General features: G+C 33.3%; 2 protein-coding genes across 5 annotated transcripts; both read left to right on the top strand.

The window, feature by feature from the left end:
• Positions 1-1,672: 1,672 nt before the first annotated feature.
• Positions 1,673-10,353, top strand: LOC111372136 (methyltransferase-like protein 1). 4 transcript variants are annotated; one of them, XM_022994321.1, is made up of 7 exons: positions 1,673-1,816; positions 2,721-5,235; positions 5,522-5,605; positions 5,794-5,898; positions 7,573-7,681; positions 8,892-9,043; positions 9,792-10,353. In XM_022994321.1, exons 1-7 carry the CDS (start codon positions 1,683-1,685, stop codon positions 10,242-10,244), a joined length of 3,552 nt encoding a protein of 1,183 aa, XP_022850089.1. In that variant the 5' UTR covers positions 1,673-1,682; the 3' UTR covers positions 10,245-10,353. The 4 variants fall into 4 exon arrangements, with proteins under 4 accessions (XP_022850089.1, XP_022850090.1, XP_022850091.1 ...); XM_022994323.1 differs by having other exon boundaries at positions 1,689-1,816; positions 2,603-5,235; XM_022994324.1 differs by lacking the exon at positions 1,673-1,816 and adding an exon at positions 2,238-2,288 and having other exon boundaries at positions 2,603-5,235.
• A 1,446-nt stretch (positions 10,354-11,799) lies between these two features.
• LOC111372135 (ras-related protein RABA6b-like) lies at positions 11,800-13,183 on the top strand. The gene is made up of 2 exons (XM_022994320.1): positions 11,800-12,101; positions 12,661-13,183. Exons 1-2 carry the CDS (start codon positions 11,881-11,883, stop codon positions 13,103-13,105), a joined length of 666 nt encoding a protein of 221 aa, XP_022850088.1. The 5' UTR covers positions 11,800-11,880; the 3' UTR covers positions 13,106-13,183.
• Positions 13,184-21,234: the final 8,051 nt, after the last annotated feature.

Here is a 21,234-nt window from a genome sequence, read left to right as displayed (position 1 = left end):
GAGCCGAATTTAATTAAATGAGTTAATTAAATATTGGACCACGTCAGACCAAGCCCGTTTGGATTTATATAAATAAGTGATTATGGTTTTCAATTTGTAGAGATTTTTCATTCTTGTTAGCACAAGAGGAAAAAATCTTGGTTCCTATAATCTTGTTCTTTGTGTGTATTTTTATTAGAGACTGAACAATTAGACAGTTGTAGATGGTGAATTAAGATTGTTGGAACGAAAGAATAGCAAATGAATTTGCAGATTTTGTAAAAGGTACAATTTCTATCACAGTTTCTATCTAAATACAAAGAAATTCTTGGTGGGAATTGAAATTTATTTTATTTTCCACTATGCATGTTTATGTAAATTCCCAACAATTGAACGAGGTGTAATTGGAGAAAGATGGTAACAACCTCGAGGGAGCAGTCAAAGCAAATCCAATGAACTCAAAAGAGTTCCTGGGATATTCTTTCAAGCCATTCAATGTAGGGATTTTGCATATGAAAAAGTGAGCCCATGTTTTAATAAAATGATGGGTATATACACGCAAATTCATAAACTCATTTAACATTTAAAAATCATTATCTTGCATGCAATTTGACAAACGTGAAAAACATTATATATAAATCTATTCACACTTAAAAACTATAAAGAATCATACTTAAATACAAGTAATTCATAATAAATTTATACGAAGCATACTTAATAATAAGTTGAAAACAATTGTATTAAATTCACAACAAATTGAAGATAATAGACTTGCATGCTTTTGATTGTTTTAAATTCATACTAAATTTGCTCAAATTAACAAAAAGATCAAACTCTTAATTTTCAAACTTGACAAATAAACTAAAAAAATTCATCAGTAAATCATGTTTAAATAGAGTACAAATTCATTTATCGTGAAGAAAATAAAATTATCTTGCCACCATGGAAGAAAGCGAAAGTAGATGGAAAAGCTATGGCAATAAGATATTGAGGAAAAAGAAATAAATTAATTATGTTTTATATTTGTGGTGTAACATTAATTTATTTAATTAAAAAGTATATTAAAAACCTAATTATGTAATTTTATTTAAGAATATTTAAGTAAATAAGAAAATTGTAATGGACTTAATAAAATAGGTGATTATATTAAGTATTAACAACACAAATTTTATTTGATGTACCACATTCAATTATAGTTAAATCCCCTAATATTTGCTTATTATAGCAATTATTTTCTTAATTTTTTTTGGTCGAATTCTCATCTTCAAGTTTTCATTAATTAACACTTCCAGTATTTGATGATGATTTATGTCAAAACATTTTATTTTCATGCTTTGAAATGAGGGAAAGATAATTTTATCACTTTTTATTTATTTATTTTTTAAAATGGAAAAATAAATTATTTTACGCTATTTCAACGGATATTTGGACATAAAATTGTTCTGAAATACAAAAAATGTTTTAACTAATAGAAAGTGTGAGGATAAGAATGATATGAAAAATCGTTAGAGACAATATTGTTATAATAAACAAAAATCAAGAACTTTAAGTATAAATAAAATATAATGTAAGAAATAAAAATAATGGTGTAAATATAATTACTCTAATAAAATTCGTAATGGTAATAATAAGTTGGTCTAACTTTTACCAATTAAAATTATTTTATCACGTATACCCGATACCACCTCCGGTAACGAACCTAAATGATTCGGGTCAAATCACTCAACCCGATTTCTCCCTCCGTCTTTCGCCTCTCCCCTGTAGACTCCGCAACTTCAAAAACTCCATCTGGGAATTCCTCCTCTCCGCCAACCTCCACTGTAGCCTCATCACTTTTGTGAGTAGACTTCTCTCTTAATAAAAACTGGAGCATAATTTGTGTATTTTGTTTTCACTTTTTACTTCAAGTTAATTGAATTGAAGTGATTGAGTTGGAAATTGGCATTGCTTAATTTGTTTATGTTTTAGTTGTCATTTTTTGTCGGTCTAATTTTGCATTAATTTTTCGCCGTCGCCCTCTTTTGGCACTGCGAATCTGATGTTTCTAGTTTAATTTCAATACTTAGTTTAAGTTAATTATTACCCTGTATTGATTTGACCTTTAAATTTTAAAATTGGGTTAAGTATTACTTGCGCAAGGATGAAATTGGTTTCATAGTCACGACAGAGATGATACTATTTATTTCCCGTTGGCCTCAAAGTATCTAGGGTTAACATATTTTCTTTACTGAGATGTTTTTGAAATTGGTTCATTTCAGAATCTGAAAAAAATCACTTAAGAGCTTGACATCAACAAATAGAGAAAAAAGGTACAAGATAAAGGTTTTTGTTTTATTTTTCTTCTCTGCAATTGTCTGGGGATTATATTTTTGTTTTCTCTTCTAAATTTACTATTTGTGGTTTCTGCTCCATAAAAAACGTGGCTTGAACTCAATTTTCGAATTTTATGTGCTTATATATTTTTGGCATCTGTTTAAAACTGTTGCACTGACGTGCATTAATAGAGCCTTTAGGTCTCACTTTTTCTCAGATGTCAAATCCTTTTATAACATATGTGCCATCAGCGTGTAAAGTGTATAGATCATGATTTCCTATTCTAATTTCCTTTCTTACGATTTCTCAGGATGCTTCTTGTCTGCTGATTATTTGGGATAAATCGAATTTTTTGCTTATATAAAGCTAAGAGATTGATTTTTTGAGGGTCCTTTTTTTTTGCCAATGGGTTCACCTGAATGCTCAAGGAGTTCTGCAAAACAGGATGTAGATGAGGATGTAGAGGTGAACATTGATGGTGTCAGGGATGATGATGAGTGGGATGGTGTTGATAAAAGAAAGCATCGGTCAAGCAAGTCAAGGAAACCTGGAAGCAGTGAAGATGCTGATGGTTTGGATCGTAGTGCTAGAAAAAGAAGCGCGACTGACAGACATGAGAATCGAAAGAGAGTGGCTGGTTTGAGCAGAGCTGACAGCGATCAGGATGACTATGAAGCTAGAAAGGAGCGCTCTAAGCAGATGAAGAAAAAAATAGAAGTCAATGCCTTGGAAAAAATGAGCAGTTGGTATCAAGATGGAGAAGCAGAGAGTAAATGTGAGAGCGGGGACAAATCTGGGAGTAAAGTACATAGTAGAGCTGATGAAAGAGCCAGAAAGACATCCAGTTCAAAGTACTCAGATCATGATTTTAATGTTGAAAAGGCTCAAGAAAGGGATTCTAGATATTCAGATAGAAGGGATAGTGGCAGCGAAAAGCGACCTGGGTCTGTCGAGCATGGAAGAAACTCTCAGAGAAGATGGGATGAGTCTGATGCAATTTGTAAGGATAATGAATATTTAGAAAAATCTGGCGTAAGAAGTGGGAAGTCTTCTGATCCTAAGCTGGAGAGTGCCAGAGAGAGAAGTGACACACTGAAAATTGAGCCAGGCAATAGCAAATGCAAGGGTTTGGACCCAATTGTTGAAAAAGGTATTAAGGCTCAGGAGAGAGAGGAGAGAAGAGCCAATTCAGAAAGGAGTAAGAGGGGAAAGTTTGAAGCTCTGGAGGACATTGAGATAAGTGCTTCGCATGAAGATAGATCAAGTAAAGAGAGATTTGAGGAGACTAGACTGCCAATAAATCCAACTAGTCAAGATGTTGACAGTTCCAATGTGTCCAGGAAACCTGAGCGGAGTGGAAGGCGTAATTATGAATCTGACAATTTTGACATGAATTATGAAAGAAGTGCTAGTATCAGGAGGAAAGAACAGGGTAAAGATAGCTCGTGGGACGATAGATCAAAAGAAAGAGATGACAGTTGGGTTGACAAAAGTAGGGACAGGGAAAATATTAAAGATAACTGGAAAAGAACGCAAGGCAAAGATGCAAGAGATGGGGAAGTAGCCTACAGCCAGGGAAGAGATTGGGAATTTTCAAGGCGTGGACGTGAGAGGATTGATGGTGAAAGGCCTCATGGTCGCTCCGGTGGTAGAAAAGATGGAAGCAGGACTGAAGCTGTGAAAACCTCATCAAAGTATGGGATATCGAATGATAACTATGATGTGATTGAGATCCAGACCAAGCCGTTTGATTATGGAAGAGAGGAGTCTGAATCCATGTTTGTGAGAAGCAGTGAGGTTGTGCAATCTGACACTAAATTGGCCCCTGCTGCTGAAGAGTTTGGTTATTCAAGGTCGGAAAAGTCAAGAAGCGCACCTGGATCTGGATCCTCTGGTGAAGGTTCAAAAGAAAGATATATAGATGGTGGCTTTACAATGCCAGATTCACGGAGAGACGACATGGATTATCAGGCAGAAAATTCTAGAGTCCAGAGAGGTGTTGGGTTGAATCATGGTGCTTCAGGCCAAAGTTCTAGCAGTGGCTTACAACTCCCACTTGGAAATCTGGAGCCTGGTTCCTTCAGTAGAGGCGCTTTTCAAGGTGTCAGGGGAAGTAGAGTTGGTAGAGGGGGAAGGGGTAGGCCTCCAGGGAGAGAGAATCAACAGGGTGGTATTCCAATGCCCTTGATTGGATCACCATTTGGACCACTGGGAATACCACCTCCTGGACCTATGCAATCTCTAACTCCTAACATGTCCCCTGCTCCAGTTCCTCCAATTCCTCCAGGCGTATTTATTCCACCATTTCAACCTCCTGTTTGGCCTGGAGCTCGAGGTATTGAGATGAATATGCTTGCTGTTCCACCTGGTCTCCCACATGTTCCTCCTGGGCCCTTGGGACCTAGATTTCCCACAAATATCGGAAATCCACCAAATCCTGCTTTGTTTTTCAATCCATCAGGACCTGGAAGGGGAACGAGTCCTAGCATGTCTGGCCCAAATTTTAATGCTAATGCTCCATCAGTTTGTGGGCAACCTCTAGACAACGCCTTTGGAGGCTGGGTTCCTTCTAGATCTAATGGATCACATGGTAAAGCTCCTTCTAGAGGAGAGCAGAACGATTACTCTCAAAACTTTGTTGACACTGGTATGCGTCCCCAGAATTTTATAAGGGAACTAGAGCTCACTAGTGTGGTGGAGGACTATCCAAAGCTTCGGGAGCTTATACAGAAAAAGGATGAAATTGTTGCCAAATCTTCTTCTCCGCCTATGTACTTTAAGTGTGATCTACGGGAGCAGGTGCTTTCTCCAGAATTCTTTGCGACCAAGTTTGATGTCATTCTCGTTGACCCACCTTGGGAGGAATACGTTCATCGAGCTCCTGGTGTGACTGATCATATGGAGTACTGGACATTTGAAGAAATTATGAATCTCAAGATTGAGGTAGTATTGTATGTGTTTCTGATGATCCGATGTTTCTTTATTTTTTATCTCTTTTCATCAAAAAATGTAATGGTTGTGATCTATGTTGCTAACTTGACATCAATTTAGATTTCTCACTTGGAATTTGTACTCTCTTTCACCATTTCCCTTTTGAGTTAAATTATGCATCCCCGGGACCCCATCCTGGTGTATTCGTTGATCATTATAAATTTTTTCATTTCTTACATTGGATCCATTTGATTCATCATTTTTATTTTGTTTTATTTTATTTTTTCTCTATCTATAGGCAATTGCAGATACTCCATCTTTCATCTTCCTTTGGGTTGGTGATGGCGTTGGGCTTGAGCAAGGCCGACAATGTCTAAAGAAGGTAAGTAATGAGATCTCTAAGAAGATAAATTATTTACTTATAAACTGGTCACGTTTATGATATTCTCTTTTTGTCAATATTTATTGCCCCTTTTGTCGTCTCTGTACTTCCCTTTTGGTTTCTGTGATTTAATTCTCTGTATTAATTGAAATTTTTTATTGTTAACTGTCATTACCTGTTTTATCCAGTGGGGATTTCGCAGATGTGAAGATATATGTTGGGTGAAGACAAATAAAACAAATGCAACCCCTGGATTGCGTCATGATTCTCATACTCTATTTCAGCGCTCAAAGGTTATAAAGTGTTGTCCACTATCACATAATGTTACAAGTATAATCAGTGGAGTCTGTGAAGATACTATTTCTAAAATTACATAAGTTCTTACCAATTATTTTCTTATAAGAGCAAAAATATTTATGAATCCAAATAAGAATATATGACTTTTGGATGGAAAATAATATTATTGTATTATGACCTGAAAAATCTAATTTGAATACATAGGTACCTAGGCAATGAAATCCTTATTGATAGAAATCATTGAAATTCATTTAGTTCAATATACAGAAAGGCTGCTTTGAGTTTCTTATAACCTTATTTTAAATGCCTATGTAATAATAAAGAACTTCACATATAATCTAACCTATATTTAAGTCCTTGGAGCTAGTAATATGACTTAATATTTAATTGATCATTAGTTTGTTCTCTAATTCGAAGACATATAAAGTAAATAATAGTGTAAATATATTGTAAGCTGGCCCGGATACTCATGGTCACTAAAAAAAATAAATTATTGTAAACACATAAATTTATGCTTTACTTTTGGGGGTGACAATTGACCCACACCGCTCACGAGCCCTGTGACTTGGCTCGTGAGCAGCCTGGCTCGAGACGAGCTTCCTTGTACCGTGGCGAGCCTAGACGGGCCTGCCCTCAAAAGGCTCGTGAGCTCGTGAGTTTCACGTGCCAGCTCTTGTGGACTTGTTACAAGCAGGCCTAAAGAAGCCTGCAAATGCAGGCTTCTTTTGCAGCATTTGAATGTGATGGATGCATTACACGATGATTAATGTAGTGGTCCCAAGCCCGGAAGGAGGGTTGGGAACTTGTAAAATGTATATTGTATTTATGTATCATTAATTATAGTATGTTTCTAAATGAATGTAATATTGTATTTTTTCCAAATGGATATTTCATATTTATAAAGCTTGAAAAGCATTGTTTACTTAAATATCACGATTATTGGTACTCCCAAATCAAAAGGGGAATTGATCTATGTTTGATTTTGTAACAAATAAATATAAGAAGCGATAGGATTCCTGATGATGAATGGAGGTGTGATTGAGAATGTGAGAAGTGTGGTTCTCGGAGTTACCGCGGTGCAAGTCTTAAGGATGGCTATAAAATTTATAAATGTTTAAAGAAAAAATAAATACTTAATTTTTAAATACTTAATTTTCACCTTCACCTTAAGGCTCACGATCCCACGAGCGAAGCCCATTGGGCCAGCTCAACTCGGCTTGTTGCTACCCCTAACTCTTTAACTTTAGTTTGAATAAGATCTTAGTATCCCTCAAACTAAAGAATAATTAACTCTTCCTCAAAAACCTATCATGTGTCATTGCTTTTGCTTTCTGATCGTAATTTTGAACAATTTCCAAATCATTACTTGTTTTACTGAATACAAGTAATATGGGTCATATCTTGAAAAATAGTTGAGTGTTTGAAATATTAATTCTCAGATGCTGAGCTATGTCAGTGTCCAAGGGTTTTATCTGTTAGTAGAGTAAATCAACTTATGATACATAGATTTAAAGAGCTTGAAAGGGACTTTTTCTGCAATAGATCATGATGATTCATTTTGACGTCCATGATTCTGCGTTGCTATTTTATTTATATATTTTGGTGCACGTGGAAAGATATTTATGTTGGCTATTCAGTGTCCTGATAGTTGCCTTGTCATCATTATGAAGGAACACTGCTTGATGGGAATAAAAGGAACAGTGCGTCGCAGTACTGATGGTCACGTAATCCATGCCAACATTGACACTGATGTAATTATTGCTGAGGAGCCTCCTTATGGTACGTGTATCCTTGGATTTTACTGGTGTAAGTCAGTAGTCCTTCTCTACTATGAATTTTTATCTTTGAACTTGTATTATATTTAAATCCTCTTTATCATTTATTTTTGAATCTGGAAATCCTAGATAGAAATTTTGACTTGCCAAGTATTCCCTACATTACCTGTTTGTCTATTCTTTGTTTTTTCTTTCCTAGTTCTTTTCTTCACCTATAAAATTTACCTTCCTCTGGTCAGCTTTCTTATTATTAGCTAATTAGTAGCTTTATCTGGAGAATATGATTCGCTCTTAAGTTGTTGCAATTGATTTTGGTGTCATTACTACTCTCTCCAAGAATTTTTTGTTGTTTGTTATATGACGGAAATTGATAGAACAACATTTAGCATTTTATTTTTCTTCCAGTTTGTTGACCATACTAAGACTCAGCGGAGAAATGTAGAATTACAGTGTCATACTCTGTTTTGTTATTTCTCTCTTTATATCAACGTGCAGGCTCCTTTTTTGACAAGGAAACATATTTCTCTCTCGCTTCCAATCATATTCTCTGTTTCTATATTCTACTCTATTCTTCCACTATTTATTAAATTTGCCAACGATGAAGATTCACATGTTTTAAGCATTGAAAATGTTTCAAACCTACCGCCTTCGTGTTTAATAGATTCAAGCAAGCTTCAAAGTAGCCATGCAAAGATTTCTAGTTTTACCAATTTAAACCAAGTACTTTATTTCTACTGCTATTTTTTTGTTTCCTCCTTTTTGTTTTCCACGGTACAATAAATCTTTCATTTTAGTCATGTCGTCAATTGAGAGTAAACAATTCTAATTGTTCCATACCTGTCTTTGCTTCTAAGCTAAGATCTAGCAAGCTTCAAACTGTCCCTGTACATTTTTTTTCCAGGTTTGCCAATTTGTATCTTAAAGTGAGCACAGGTTTTTAATGTAATTACATAAAACTAAGCTTGATATGTGAGAGTGAAGAAGTCGTTCTCTTAGGAAAAGTAAAAAAAATTCCCTTAAGTAAGTAATTATGAGCAATTCATCAAGCTGAATGTTTTCCATGTAATCCAAACACATACAGAATTATTCGTACAGTCTTGTTGGCTAAAATGGGTTATAAGTTTTAGAACGTTGTGGAGATCTATCCTCTCTTGATATACATTTTCTGTTGGTTCTGACTGGCATTATAAACTTCACTGGTAATTATATTGCAGGATCAACTTCAAAGCCTGAAGATATGTATAGGATAATTGAACATTTTGCTCTTGGACGGAGAAGGCTTGAGCTTTTTGGTGAAGATCATAACATTCGTTCTGGCTGGTTGACAGTTGGTAAAGGATTATCTTCCTCGAATTTTAATTCTGAGGTAAACTTGCCGGTTTGTTCAATATTGGGAATTTTTTCTGCTTTTGGCTTCTTGAAATGGAAAAGTAAGAAGAATGGCATGTGCTATCCATATAAGAATGATATGTGCTATCCATTCTGCTCAATCTTTTTGACAAACTGTCGTGAAATGAAATTCTATTAGCATTTAAAAGTGGTTGATCTTCTAGGATATTTGGTGTCATTCCGAGATGACAGTAGAAGCTTATGCAAGGCTGAGATTGATGGCTTGATATAAAGTAAATGTCTATTGTAAAAATGTAAATATTTGCTAGCTTTCGCTTGAAATTTTTATGGTAAATTGGATAGTGAAATAGGAAAGCAGATTGCCTTTATTATTCATTTTCTGTTGGAAGAGAGTAAACGAGAGTAGTTTGGTATCACTGTTTAAGCCATTTATGTCAACTTTGGTATATGGAGGATTGGATATCGTCAGGCAGTATTAAAGAAGAAATTTTGTTAATTCTACAGTCCAGTATTATGTAGCAAACATGCACTTATTGTTGCAATTGTAAATAGCATGCATGACATAAGAAGGGTCCATTTGATTCTTATATAATTACAGTGCCCCATATGACAAGCGGTTCAATGTTCAAGGGATTTGAGTGTGTTGCTGGCTTTCGTCATCTGACTAATGAATTTTTGTCTATTTTTTCAAAACTCAGTTATTTACTTATTAGAACTTTTTAAGCTTTACTAAACATGCTGACATGTAACTTGGGGATTTTCAGGCATATATTAGGCGTTTCATGGATAAGGATGGAAAAGTTTGGCAAGGAGGGGGAGGAAGAAATCCACCACCAGAGGCACCACACCTTGTCCTGACTACTCCCGAAATAGAGGCTCTTCGTCCAAAGTCGCCCATGAAGAACCAGCTGCAAATGCAACAGCAGCAATCAGCATCTATAACCCTGACAACATCAAATTCCAACAACAAAAGGACTACCGGAAATTCCCCCCAGGATCATAACGCACCAAATCTAAATCAAGAGGCCTCGAGCTCTAATGTCTCGACTCCAGGTCCCTGGGCTTCACCAATGCAAAGCTTAAAAGGAAGAGAGAGTGGCTATATGAGTTCTGATGATAGGGCTTTCGATGTATACGGTTATAATGCACCATCATTTGGTCCGGCTAATGGAGACTTTTCGGATTATGATACTCAGAGAGGAATGAATATGTTGTAGCCATTAAATAAACATTTGTTGTTCTGTTAACATTTCTTGAAATTTTGTTATTTTGATAAAAATATCAATCTTTCATATGAAAATGCCATCCTTTTCATATTTTCTACTACTTGTATTCGGATGCAGCAAATGAAAGTGGAATGGATGCAGTAAAACCAGGGCGAAACTTACTCTTGAATTCGGCATGTTTATTCAATAAATGAAGGTTTGGTACATAATATTTTATATATCAATTCTTCTCACTGTCAAGTCAAAAGTAGATATATTCTAATCACGGATTGAATGCTAATGCACATGGATTGAGCCAATAATTTTCCGGCTCTTGAAAAGTAATTTTATTTGTACATGTGATGGGTATTCATGTTTTCTCAGCCTATGATTCCAATTTATCACGGGCCTTTGGACATGAAGACCGATAATGATTGGTATTGTCACATGAATACAGTAATCCTACTCATTTTGCCCTTGTATTATTCTCTTTTCTTTTTCCAAACTAATATAGAAGCGTATTTTTATGACATAAACATGTTTGTATAGAAATTCATTCTCAAAGACCTTCATCCTAGACGATAGTCGAACCAATTAAGACTCTGTTAATTTAGTGTAAAAAAAACACTGTTTATAATTTCTGCGTACTGTAATTCTTGAAGAAAACATCGAGGGGTTTTCGAAAGGCAAGTATCTCTCGATATCTCCATAGTGCAATTTTAACAAATAACAGCAAATGAATTTTGACATTCGATATTGACATCAACAAGCCACATCACCTAAAACTGGTCAAATCAAACCATATTTTTTCAAAAGGAGGGAGTAAGGAATGATTATCCAATTCTTACTTTGTTCTTAAGCTACTTATTACTATTTGATACAATTGACATGCCATTAACCCCCTTATATTCTCACTGTTTGGTGACAAGAAGTTAATGAATCCCCAATCAGACACTAAGTACATTACCAAGTGGAAAAATTTCATTGGACCTTCATGATAGATAGAGATGCACTTGTTACTAAGAATGTAATTAACAAAATGCATGTCTAGTGGGCTTTCTTACTTTGTTTATAATATAACACCAACAACTATTAGGACCAACAATGGTGTCATTATCAATGTTTTCAAATGGCATTAATCAATACCTCCATGTCCAAATCCGCAAATACTATAATTACCAGACTCGACCTAAATTATGAACGGAATAAAATCATCAAATTTGGTATTCGATGTTCCAAGTTATCACGGGCTCCCATTTGGAATTGTAACATTATCATTAATTCTATGCTAAATCAATCTCTTATGTGAGTTTCGACCGGTGAAAATTCACACTACTCACAATCAAGTGAATGTTGAATCCCATAGCTATCAAAAATAAAGATAGAGACACAATAAAAAGGTCAATTCTTAGATAGATACACAATAAAAATGGTCAATTCTTTATACAACCTTATGTGCCAAAATAAACGTATCATAAATATTGGATACCTCGAAGCATTTAATATATAAATTCCAAAAAGGTCCTTGTGAACTTGCTTTATCTTTATATAGATGATTGAGACGTGAAAATATGATATTTTCATTCCTTGTATCTTCCAACTAGTAAAAAGTTCTGTCTGGTTTGCTTCCCCTTTCTTGTGGTTGATCATGGCCGTTAATTCATTTGATGAAGAGTGTGATTATCTGTTCAAGGCGGTTCTGATAGGGGATTCAGCAGTTGGGAAATCAAATATTCTTTCAAGATTGGCCAAAAATGAATTTCACTTAGACTCCAAACCAACCATTGGAGTTGAATTTGCTTACAAGAATATCAGGGTTGGTGATAAGCTCATCAAGGCTCAGATATGGGACACTGCTGGACAGGAAAGGTAATCCCTTCTTTTATTACCCGAAAACTTACAATTTTTTACAGTTTTTGGTGCTCTGGATTGGCCATGATTAGACGGATAGTCTATCTTCTTCAATTTTGTCTGTTTTTGCAGAGTTAGGGGGAAAAAAAAGTTGAAATCTTTGTATCTATAGTGTTTTTTGCCCGATGGGATTCTCTTGGGTTTAGTGGAAGTTTAGAATCTTGGATTACTAAAGCGGAATAGAGTAAAATCTGAATTTTCTTTGAATGATATTCAAGAAAAGAGTATTCTAGAGAAATTCGTAGAATTAGGGAAAATCCTATTCAAGATAAAGAATGAGGATCATGTTCATACAATTTTGCACTTCTCTTCAAGTATAATCTGTGGTTTGGGTAATGAATAAGTTGTAATATATAAAGAACTATCCAATATTGCATAAGAAACGTGTATTAAAATGTTTCACTCATTCAAATGCAAATAATACTAAATTGTGTCATTTGATTATGTCCCAAGGAATAGTTTTTTAGTTGCTCAGCTTCTGCAATCTTGTTAACATGAGAAACAATATTTTGTGCAGATTTAGGGCCATCACAAGTTCGTACTACCGTGGAGCGCTAGGCGCCTTGCTCGTCTACGACATAACGAGAAGGACGACGTTCGAGAATCTGAAAAAATGGCTATATGAAGTAAGGGAATTTGGAAGCTCAGACATGGTGATTATTCTTGTTGGCAACAAATCCGATTTGAGTTACTTAAGAGAAGTCAATGCAGAAGATGGACAAAGTTTGGCACAATTAGAAGGTATAGCTTTCATGGAAACATCTGCTAAAGAGAATTTCAATGTGGAAGAGGCATTTCATCAAATGGTTAGAAGAATTCATGAAATAAACAGTAAAAAAGACTTAGAAATGAAGAAAGTAAATGATGAAAGGGCTGGTTCAATACTGCAGGGGACAAAAGAAATTATATGCATTGATGAAGTATCTGCCTCTACAAAAACTAGTCATTGTTGTTCATATTGAATATCACTTTTTATTTATTTTTTGTTTTTTAAAGGGCGGATGAAGCATATAACTATTACTAAACAAAGTATTACGGTATTTTTTTTTTTGGTAATCTTTATTGTATAACAAATATGACAACTTCATTTGGCTTTTCGGTCGATTGAAAACTAAGCACTACAAAGTAAAAGTTGGGACTAGGATAGGACATGAAAACTTGAGCATTTACTTGCTATATTTCGTATAAGTTAAGGATTTCTCAATGCTAAAGTACTAATAGTAATATAAATACCTTTCTTTTGTTTATTTTTATTTCTTTGAAGGTCTTTGGTTGTTCATTTCAAACATCAAACGACCTACTTTTCTTCCGCGATTAACGAAAAATTCTTGTTGTTCGTAAGCACAATTCATTAGTGCTTAATATATCTATTCATATGTGGCTTTCAACATGACATTGGGATTTATTGCCTTATATGGAATCGAGAAGCTCATAATTGAAGATCCTCAGGAAGGTTAAAAACGACGTTACTTTAAATTTAGATCACGACTGAGTTTAAACTGAGGTTTAAGCTCAAGAAATGCAATGTGAGGCATTCTTGAAGTTGCACAAAGATGCTCATATTAGAATTTCGTGTTATCAAATATTAGTTCATCTCGCATCAGAATCATTAATGCAAACTTAGCGCATAAATATACTATTGCAAAATTCTTGTGAGAGCGAATAGGTTCGTAAATGTTTTGTTTTATAGAAGTTTGCATTGATGATATTTGATATGGCAAAGTAATATGAAAGATTTATAAATAAGCAATCAACTAATAAGAAAATATTCGTTGTGTAAAATAATTCATTACTCGTACCTCCAATTTCGTACTAAATTGTTATCTGATCAAATCATATTTATTTGTTTGTAGTCATACAATTTTTGTCATTTTGGATACAATTTCTTCTTTATTCGCTGGACTGCAAAATGTTCTATAGACTTGTATGTAACTATCGAGAGTGAGGTTATTTTATGTAATGTAAATATTCCATCAAAAAGTTTTCTTTTAGTTGAAAACGATCAATATGTAGAATCAGAACAATTGTTTGATGAGATTCGTGCACGATCATCCAAATTGAGCACTTGTTTGAACCTCCCCCTTGTTTTGCTAAGAATGCATTTTTTGAACAGCAGATTGATGGGGAATGTGTGGTTTAAAAATAAGAAAAAGTTTTGAATTTGTTCGTTATATTATTTTATTGAAGAATGTAGTTAAAAAAAGAGAGAAATGTATTTGAAAATAATGTGGATCAAACAAGGGCCGGATTTTAAAAAGAAGATTTGAAAACATATTTATTCTAACTCAGAAGAAGAAATGCAATGGAGTACATATAAAACAAATCATTTATGGATATAATTACGAGGGCCTGCATATACAAATTTATGAAGTTCAATGATTTTGGCAGATCACCTTCAACTATATCACTTTAAAGAATTCTAATTTTTCTCTTATTCTTCATTTCTCGAATAAAATTTTTAAAATGAACATAAAATTTGGAATGCCAAACCCAAATGTTAAAAATAAGGATTATTTTTACTCGAATATAATGGACACCATAATGGTGTCCATAATGCCCAAGTGCCCCCCCCCCCCCGCGGTATCACAGAGGGGGCTCGTCACTTGGACATTATGGACACCACTATGTACCCCAAGCATTACTCAATAAATAATGGAGTATTGAGACGCAACAACTATTTTGTCGTCCGATAGAATGATTTACTTTAGTAAACCATTAAATTAGCACATCTTATCATTGTATATTATTTTTAAATTCATTTAAACTGCATATTGGATTAGATTGTATAAGAAATCAGGTATAAAATTAGATAAAACAATAAGAGATAATACTGGATAGATAGTTTTATTGTAAATTAAAGTGGATAGTATATATAAGTTTTTCATTCAACAGAAAGCTATTTCCCCTAATTATGCATATCAAAATAATATTTATTGCATCGATTCTTATTCAACTACTAATTTTGGAGGCCGTTTTGGATGATATAATTGTGGTTGCAAGGAAGGATCATGGCAATGGATGCCACGGTCAGTTCTTTTTAAAATTAGGATGAATTGTACTATTTGTTCACAATCTTCAAAGTTTAACAGTTCTATTACAGAAAACATCCTTGATAATAACAATTAAATTACGAGAAGTGCTATACAACACGATTCATTTGAACAGGTTATTCACAAATGTGATGGGTCCCACCCAATTAAAAAATGGCACAAATAATATCATTGTGAGTAATCTGTACATAATCTGTTCAAGTGAATATGTTAGAATAGGCTTTTCCTTAAATTACCTTGCTAGAATTTTTTTGTCATAATGGTTGATATCCTCGCAGCGCATGGACCCGCGTGAATAAAAAAGTCCAAAAAAAGAAGTGGACCCCTTAATGTGAGTGTCGATAAGCCATTATGTCAAAAAAATTTGATCACCATAACATTGTTGTGAGAATAATTCTGCTGATTTCTCAAAGTTTGGGACAAAAAAAAAAAAAGTTGGGGATAAATAGTGCAATTTCTCCTTAAAATTACTTTTTTGCACTCAACTAGAGTCTTATTATTTTAATTGTGAGTTCAATATAAAAACCCAACAAGTATCTGTTGTGATAATTGATGGGTGGGGCAGACATAAATTAAATTCTATCAATAATCAAATGCGTCTCGCACCAATACTCCAGGTTCTCATTGTTCCTGCCCCGATGATTATTATGGCAGGCGATGAAAAAGGAAAAAAAGAAAAAAAGAAGGGTATTGATTCTATTATAATGTTGGTGTCCCGTACCAAACTAGCAATAGATAATTTTCAATTAATCTTTTTCATGTTATATAAAGTGTATTTTTTTTAAAAATAACTTTTAAGTTACAAGTTAACTAATAATTAAAATCAAATGTCCATTTGTATAATCGAGAAGACAAATATTAATAATACCATTGCTTGTTAAAAACTTTTCTTAAATATAATATAATTGCTTTTTTTTTTTCTGGTAATCAATATTTTAAATTAAGATATAATCAAATAATAATGTTATAGAATATTAAATATTTAAAATAAATTAGGCAACAAAATATATCAAGCATAATATGATGAATAGCAATTCACATTGATATAAGATATCGATAATCTATAATCAAGTATTCTTAATATTATTGTATTGTATTTATCTCAATAACAAATAAGTAAACATGCAAAAAAGATAAATATTCCCACAGAGCGAAAACTATACGTGAGTCAAGTTCAAATATGACATATGTTGACACTTTGAGGAGTGCTAGGTTGGCTCTACAAGTTTCACAAGAACTGAAAAAGCCTAAAATAAATAGAAAAATTCTTCAAATGAAATCGTGGTCTCTTGCTACAACAACGAAAGTCATGGGTCAATTCAATGAAAGTCGAATACTTTATCAAGGAGGTCAAGGGATAGTTTATAAAGGAATGTTATGTGGCGTAAAATCGTAGCAATAAAAAATTTCAAGTTAGTAGAGGAAAATCAAGTGGAACAATTCATTAACGAGATTGCCATGCTTTCACAAGTTATTCATAGAAATATAATTACGTTATTATGTTGCTGCCTGGAAACAGATGTTCCTCTTCTCATTTCAAATGGAACCCTTTTTTTTATCATATCCGTAACAAAATGAGTTCTCATTGTCATGGAAATACGCTTGAAATTGCAAAAGAAATAGTAGAATTACTAGCCTATCTTCATTCTGCAAGTTCTTTATCCATTTACAACGAAGACATTAACTCAAATAATATACTAGCTGATGAAAAATATGTAACCAAAGTCTCATAATTTGGAACTTCAAGGTCAATTGTAGTGCATCATACTCATCTAACTACCCTAGTAGAAGGAAAATTTGCATACTTTGATCCAGAGTACTTCAGTCAAGTTAATTTACAAGAAAGATTGATTTTTATAGTTTTGAGTTGTTCTCGTTGAGTTCATGACTAGGCAAAGTCCAACATCTTAGCAGAAGATGAAAGATGTTTAGCAACATTTTTTTTTATTTTAATTATGCATGGAAGCAAATATCTTGAAATAATTCTTGATACTCAAGTTTTAGAGTTGGGAACAGACAAGAACTTATTGCAGTAATTTGCACAAATGTACTTATATTTGAAAGAGAAGGAAATGCCAACTATGAAAGAAGTAGCCATGAAGTTGGAGATTGTTAGAATGTCTAAGCGCATTCGACTACATTTGAACCTGAATATCAAGGCGTACCAAAGAAAAACCCATTTGATAAAGATTCACACTCATTGGTGCCTTCACTGGTTGCTAAACAATTTCCCAAATATTGCAACCATCTATTTTTATAATTGTATTTAGGCTTGATTTGATATTGTTATGCTTTTAAAATAATTAGTTTTAAACATAATGAAGAAAAATAAGCTACAGAAGAATTAGATCATTGTTCGGTGAACTTTTGTGTCAAATTGTTTTATGTTTCCTAATCAACAATTAAGTGTTTGGTAAAAAAAGTGATTTATCCCTATGTGTGTATATAATTACTGAAATGGAAATTGAATAATTGCATTACATGGATTAGACGATTATTAATATTAAATATTCATATTAATTAACCATTTATTAATTTAGAAATCATTATCAATCAAATAAAATTACTAAATGTTCAAAATAAGTTATGAAACGCAATACATGAAACATAATATGATGTTAGAAATTCATATTTATCAATAATCTATACATAAAATTTAATTATAGTATTCTTAATATTATTGAATTGTACTAGTCCCAATATCAAATAAATAAACAAACAAAAAAATATCAATATTCCAAATTAGAAAACTATACATATTGAATCAAAATTAGATGCAATGATCGTGACTTGAATTACTTTGCTTAGGTTGATACTTTGAGGAGTAGGCTTTAGCATGGAATGAGATTATTAGTGCCACTATCAACTTGCTTTTGGCTGTGCAAGTTTCGAAAGAAGAGAAAAAGGAAAAAAAACGGAAATAAATTTTTTTCGAAGAAATGGTGGTCTTCATCTACAACAACAAATATCAATGAACGAAAGTACATTTGAAAAACACGACTTTTCACTGTTAAAGAGCTGGAGAAAGCCACTATAACTTCAATAAAAGACGAATATTGTTGGGAATCTGCTTAACATGCGCAGCGAAACATTAAATCAGATTTCGATTCCCACCAGGAATCTCTTTTTGTTTAGATAGAAATTGTGAAAAAGATCGTACCTTTTTCTAGATCTGCAAACTTCTTTGCTTTTCTTGTGTTCAAACGACCTTGATCTGCCAACCACAGCTGTCCAATTATCCAGCTTCCGACGATGATCCACACAGAGAACAAAATTGCAGGATTAGAGTTTTCTTTTTGTGCTAGCAAGAATTAATTTCTCTCCTAAATTGTAAACCCTAATCACATATTTATATAAGCCCAAATGAGCTTGGTCTGACCCGGTCTAATATTTAATTAACCCATTAATTAAATCTGGTCTGTGGATTAATTAATTCATGCCTATAAATAGCAAACCCAATTAATTAATTTATCCAACGCTTGTTAAATTAATTAATCGACAAATTACAATCTTTTGATTCTCTTTTGTGTGCGACCCATCAGGTTTCCGATCACGATGCCTAACGGCATGAAATATTATTTTGATCTAATCAAAATTGATAAATTAAAACACCATTTTAATTTATTATCAATTCACACTCGCCGTCCTAAATTGACATCTAGCAATGTGTTAGGGCAATACATGTGACGAAAAATGTTATCTAGTATGACAAAAGCAAACTCGTTCATTTATCGTGAGACTATAATCCCTTCATCAATATGATCTGATCAATTACGAGATATGGAAGTTTGTCAATCTCAATTATCAATCATATCTTTCACTCCACTATTAAATCAATATAAGTCAAAAACTTCTTTTCGACTTATGAGTACACTTTGGCAAATAATTTCATTATCGACTTAATTGAATGAAATGCAGATCATAATTTCTTACTATCTAAGAGTGACGAATTCTCTATTGATCATTCACAACCTTCATATGATTCTTGACATACCCGAACGATGCCGTATTAGCTGCTCTTGGTAGAGCAACATTCAACATCGTCAAAGCATGATTGTCCTCATATAAGGTACTATGATGACCTCAAGTCAGATGACCAATTTCACTACCGAATGTTAGAGATTAACCACTGACACTCAGATAATTATCAATGTGGAATCTCTAGGAGGGTTTCTAATGTTTTGTTCTATAACAAAATATCCACGTGTTCATTTAAGTGTCACCACATTTTAACTTGTAAGATCAGTTGCTTACTTTACAAGTAAGAAATGCCACACGTGATGGTCTATCCGTAATAACGATATCTGCATCTCGTTACTACTTACGACCACAGACGATTTAAGATTCAATTATATGTAATTTATATCTCACAATCACAACTTGTGATTAACAAATTACGAAGATTTGAATTTACAGACTCTATTATTTAATTTAATTGAATATTAATTAAATAATGGATCTGCCATAAAATTGCATTAATTACAGATTAAAAGCATTTATATCTAAAGTTGATTGGATTTAGGGTATAATACTTACAAATACTTGGTCAAGGAGATCAAAGATAGTCTATAGAGGAATGTTACCTGAAGGAAAAATCATAGCAATAAAAGAATCTAAGTTAGTAGATGAAAATCAAGTGGAGTAATTCATTGACAAGGTTGTCATGCTTTCACAAGGTATTCATAGGGATGTAGTTACGCTATTAGAATTTTGCCTAGAAATAAAGGCTCCTTAACTAGTTTATGAATTCATTTGCAATGGAATCCTTTTTTATCATATTCTTAACAAAAGTCATGAGTGATGAGTTCCATCGTCATGGAATGTGCGCTTGAAAATTGTTGTAGAAGTCATAGAATCACTTGCCTATCTTCATTCTAATACTTAAATCAACTAATATATTGCTTGATGAAAAATAAATAGCTAATAAAGTCCGAGACCTGGAACTTAAGCTCAGTTGTAGTGAATCATACTTATCTAACTACCATAATAAAAGAAACCTTTGGATACTTAGACCTACAACACTTTCAATTTACTCAAGTTATAGAAAAGAATAATATTTACAGTTTTGGAGTTGTTCTTGTCTAACTCTTGATTGGTCAAAGGCCAATATCTTTTGTCAAGATGGGAGAGGATATAAGTTTAGTAACAGGACTTTTGCTTTGTATGGAAGCAAAAAAGTCTCGAAACAATTCTTTACACCCATGTTCTAGAGCAGGGTAAGAGAGGAGTTAATTGTGGTAGCTAAACTTGCACAAAGGTGCTTAATTTGACCGGGAAAAATGGCAATCCAAAGCAATATTGATGTCGGATGATGACTACATATTGACAAGTATCTCTGACAAAATCGTCCCATCATCAGATGTACATCTTTTAATGATTCACACTGTTTGATGCATTCTCTGATTTCTAAACAATTTCCTCATCTGTAGCACATATATGCTTTTGTAATTATTTATTTAAAGACTCTAAGGAACTGCAGTTATACCAAATTTGGGGGTGAAATTTTAAATGCTTTGATGAATTCCATTCGGTCAAGTTGTTTTTTCTTTTCAATATCAATACACAGCACAGACTTTTGCAGCATGAGATGTTCTAAATCTTATTCAACCTAGCATAGAATTACATCATGCAAAACTCATGTTATTAAAAAAATGATAAATTTGTCAACATTTCCTAACGTGTCTTTATATTTGTTTACTACGTTGAATTGTCTCATCTATAATCTTAAACAAATAGAGAAATTTATTTATTTAACTTGAATGTATTCGAGCAGAAATTGTCCACAAAACAGTGGTTTACTTAGATTATTCCTTATCCAATTAATAATATGATAACCTTTCTTGGAATATCTTAATTTCCGATTAATTATTCCTAATTAAAAGACTAACACTGCAAGGCCGTTCAAGAAAAATAAATTTCCATTTATTTGAAGAGCAATTAAATATTGACTAATTTCAAGTCTCATCGTTCGCGGAGTGTCTCGTGAGGAAATTTTGCGATGATTGTAATGAATATTTAACCTATGATCTTAGTGGAATTGA

The sequence above is a fragment of the Olea europaea genome, chromosome 23, assembly GCF_002742605.1.
Source record: "Olea europaea var. sylvestris chromosome 23, O_europaea_v1, whole genome shotgun sequence".
Classification (NCBI taxonomy): Eukaryota; Viridiplantae; Streptophyta; class Magnoliopsida; order Lamiales; family Oleaceae; genus Olea; species Olea europaea.
The sequence above is the reverse complement of the archived record's forward strand: the minus strand, read 5'-3'. Positions and strand labels throughout refer to the sequence as shown.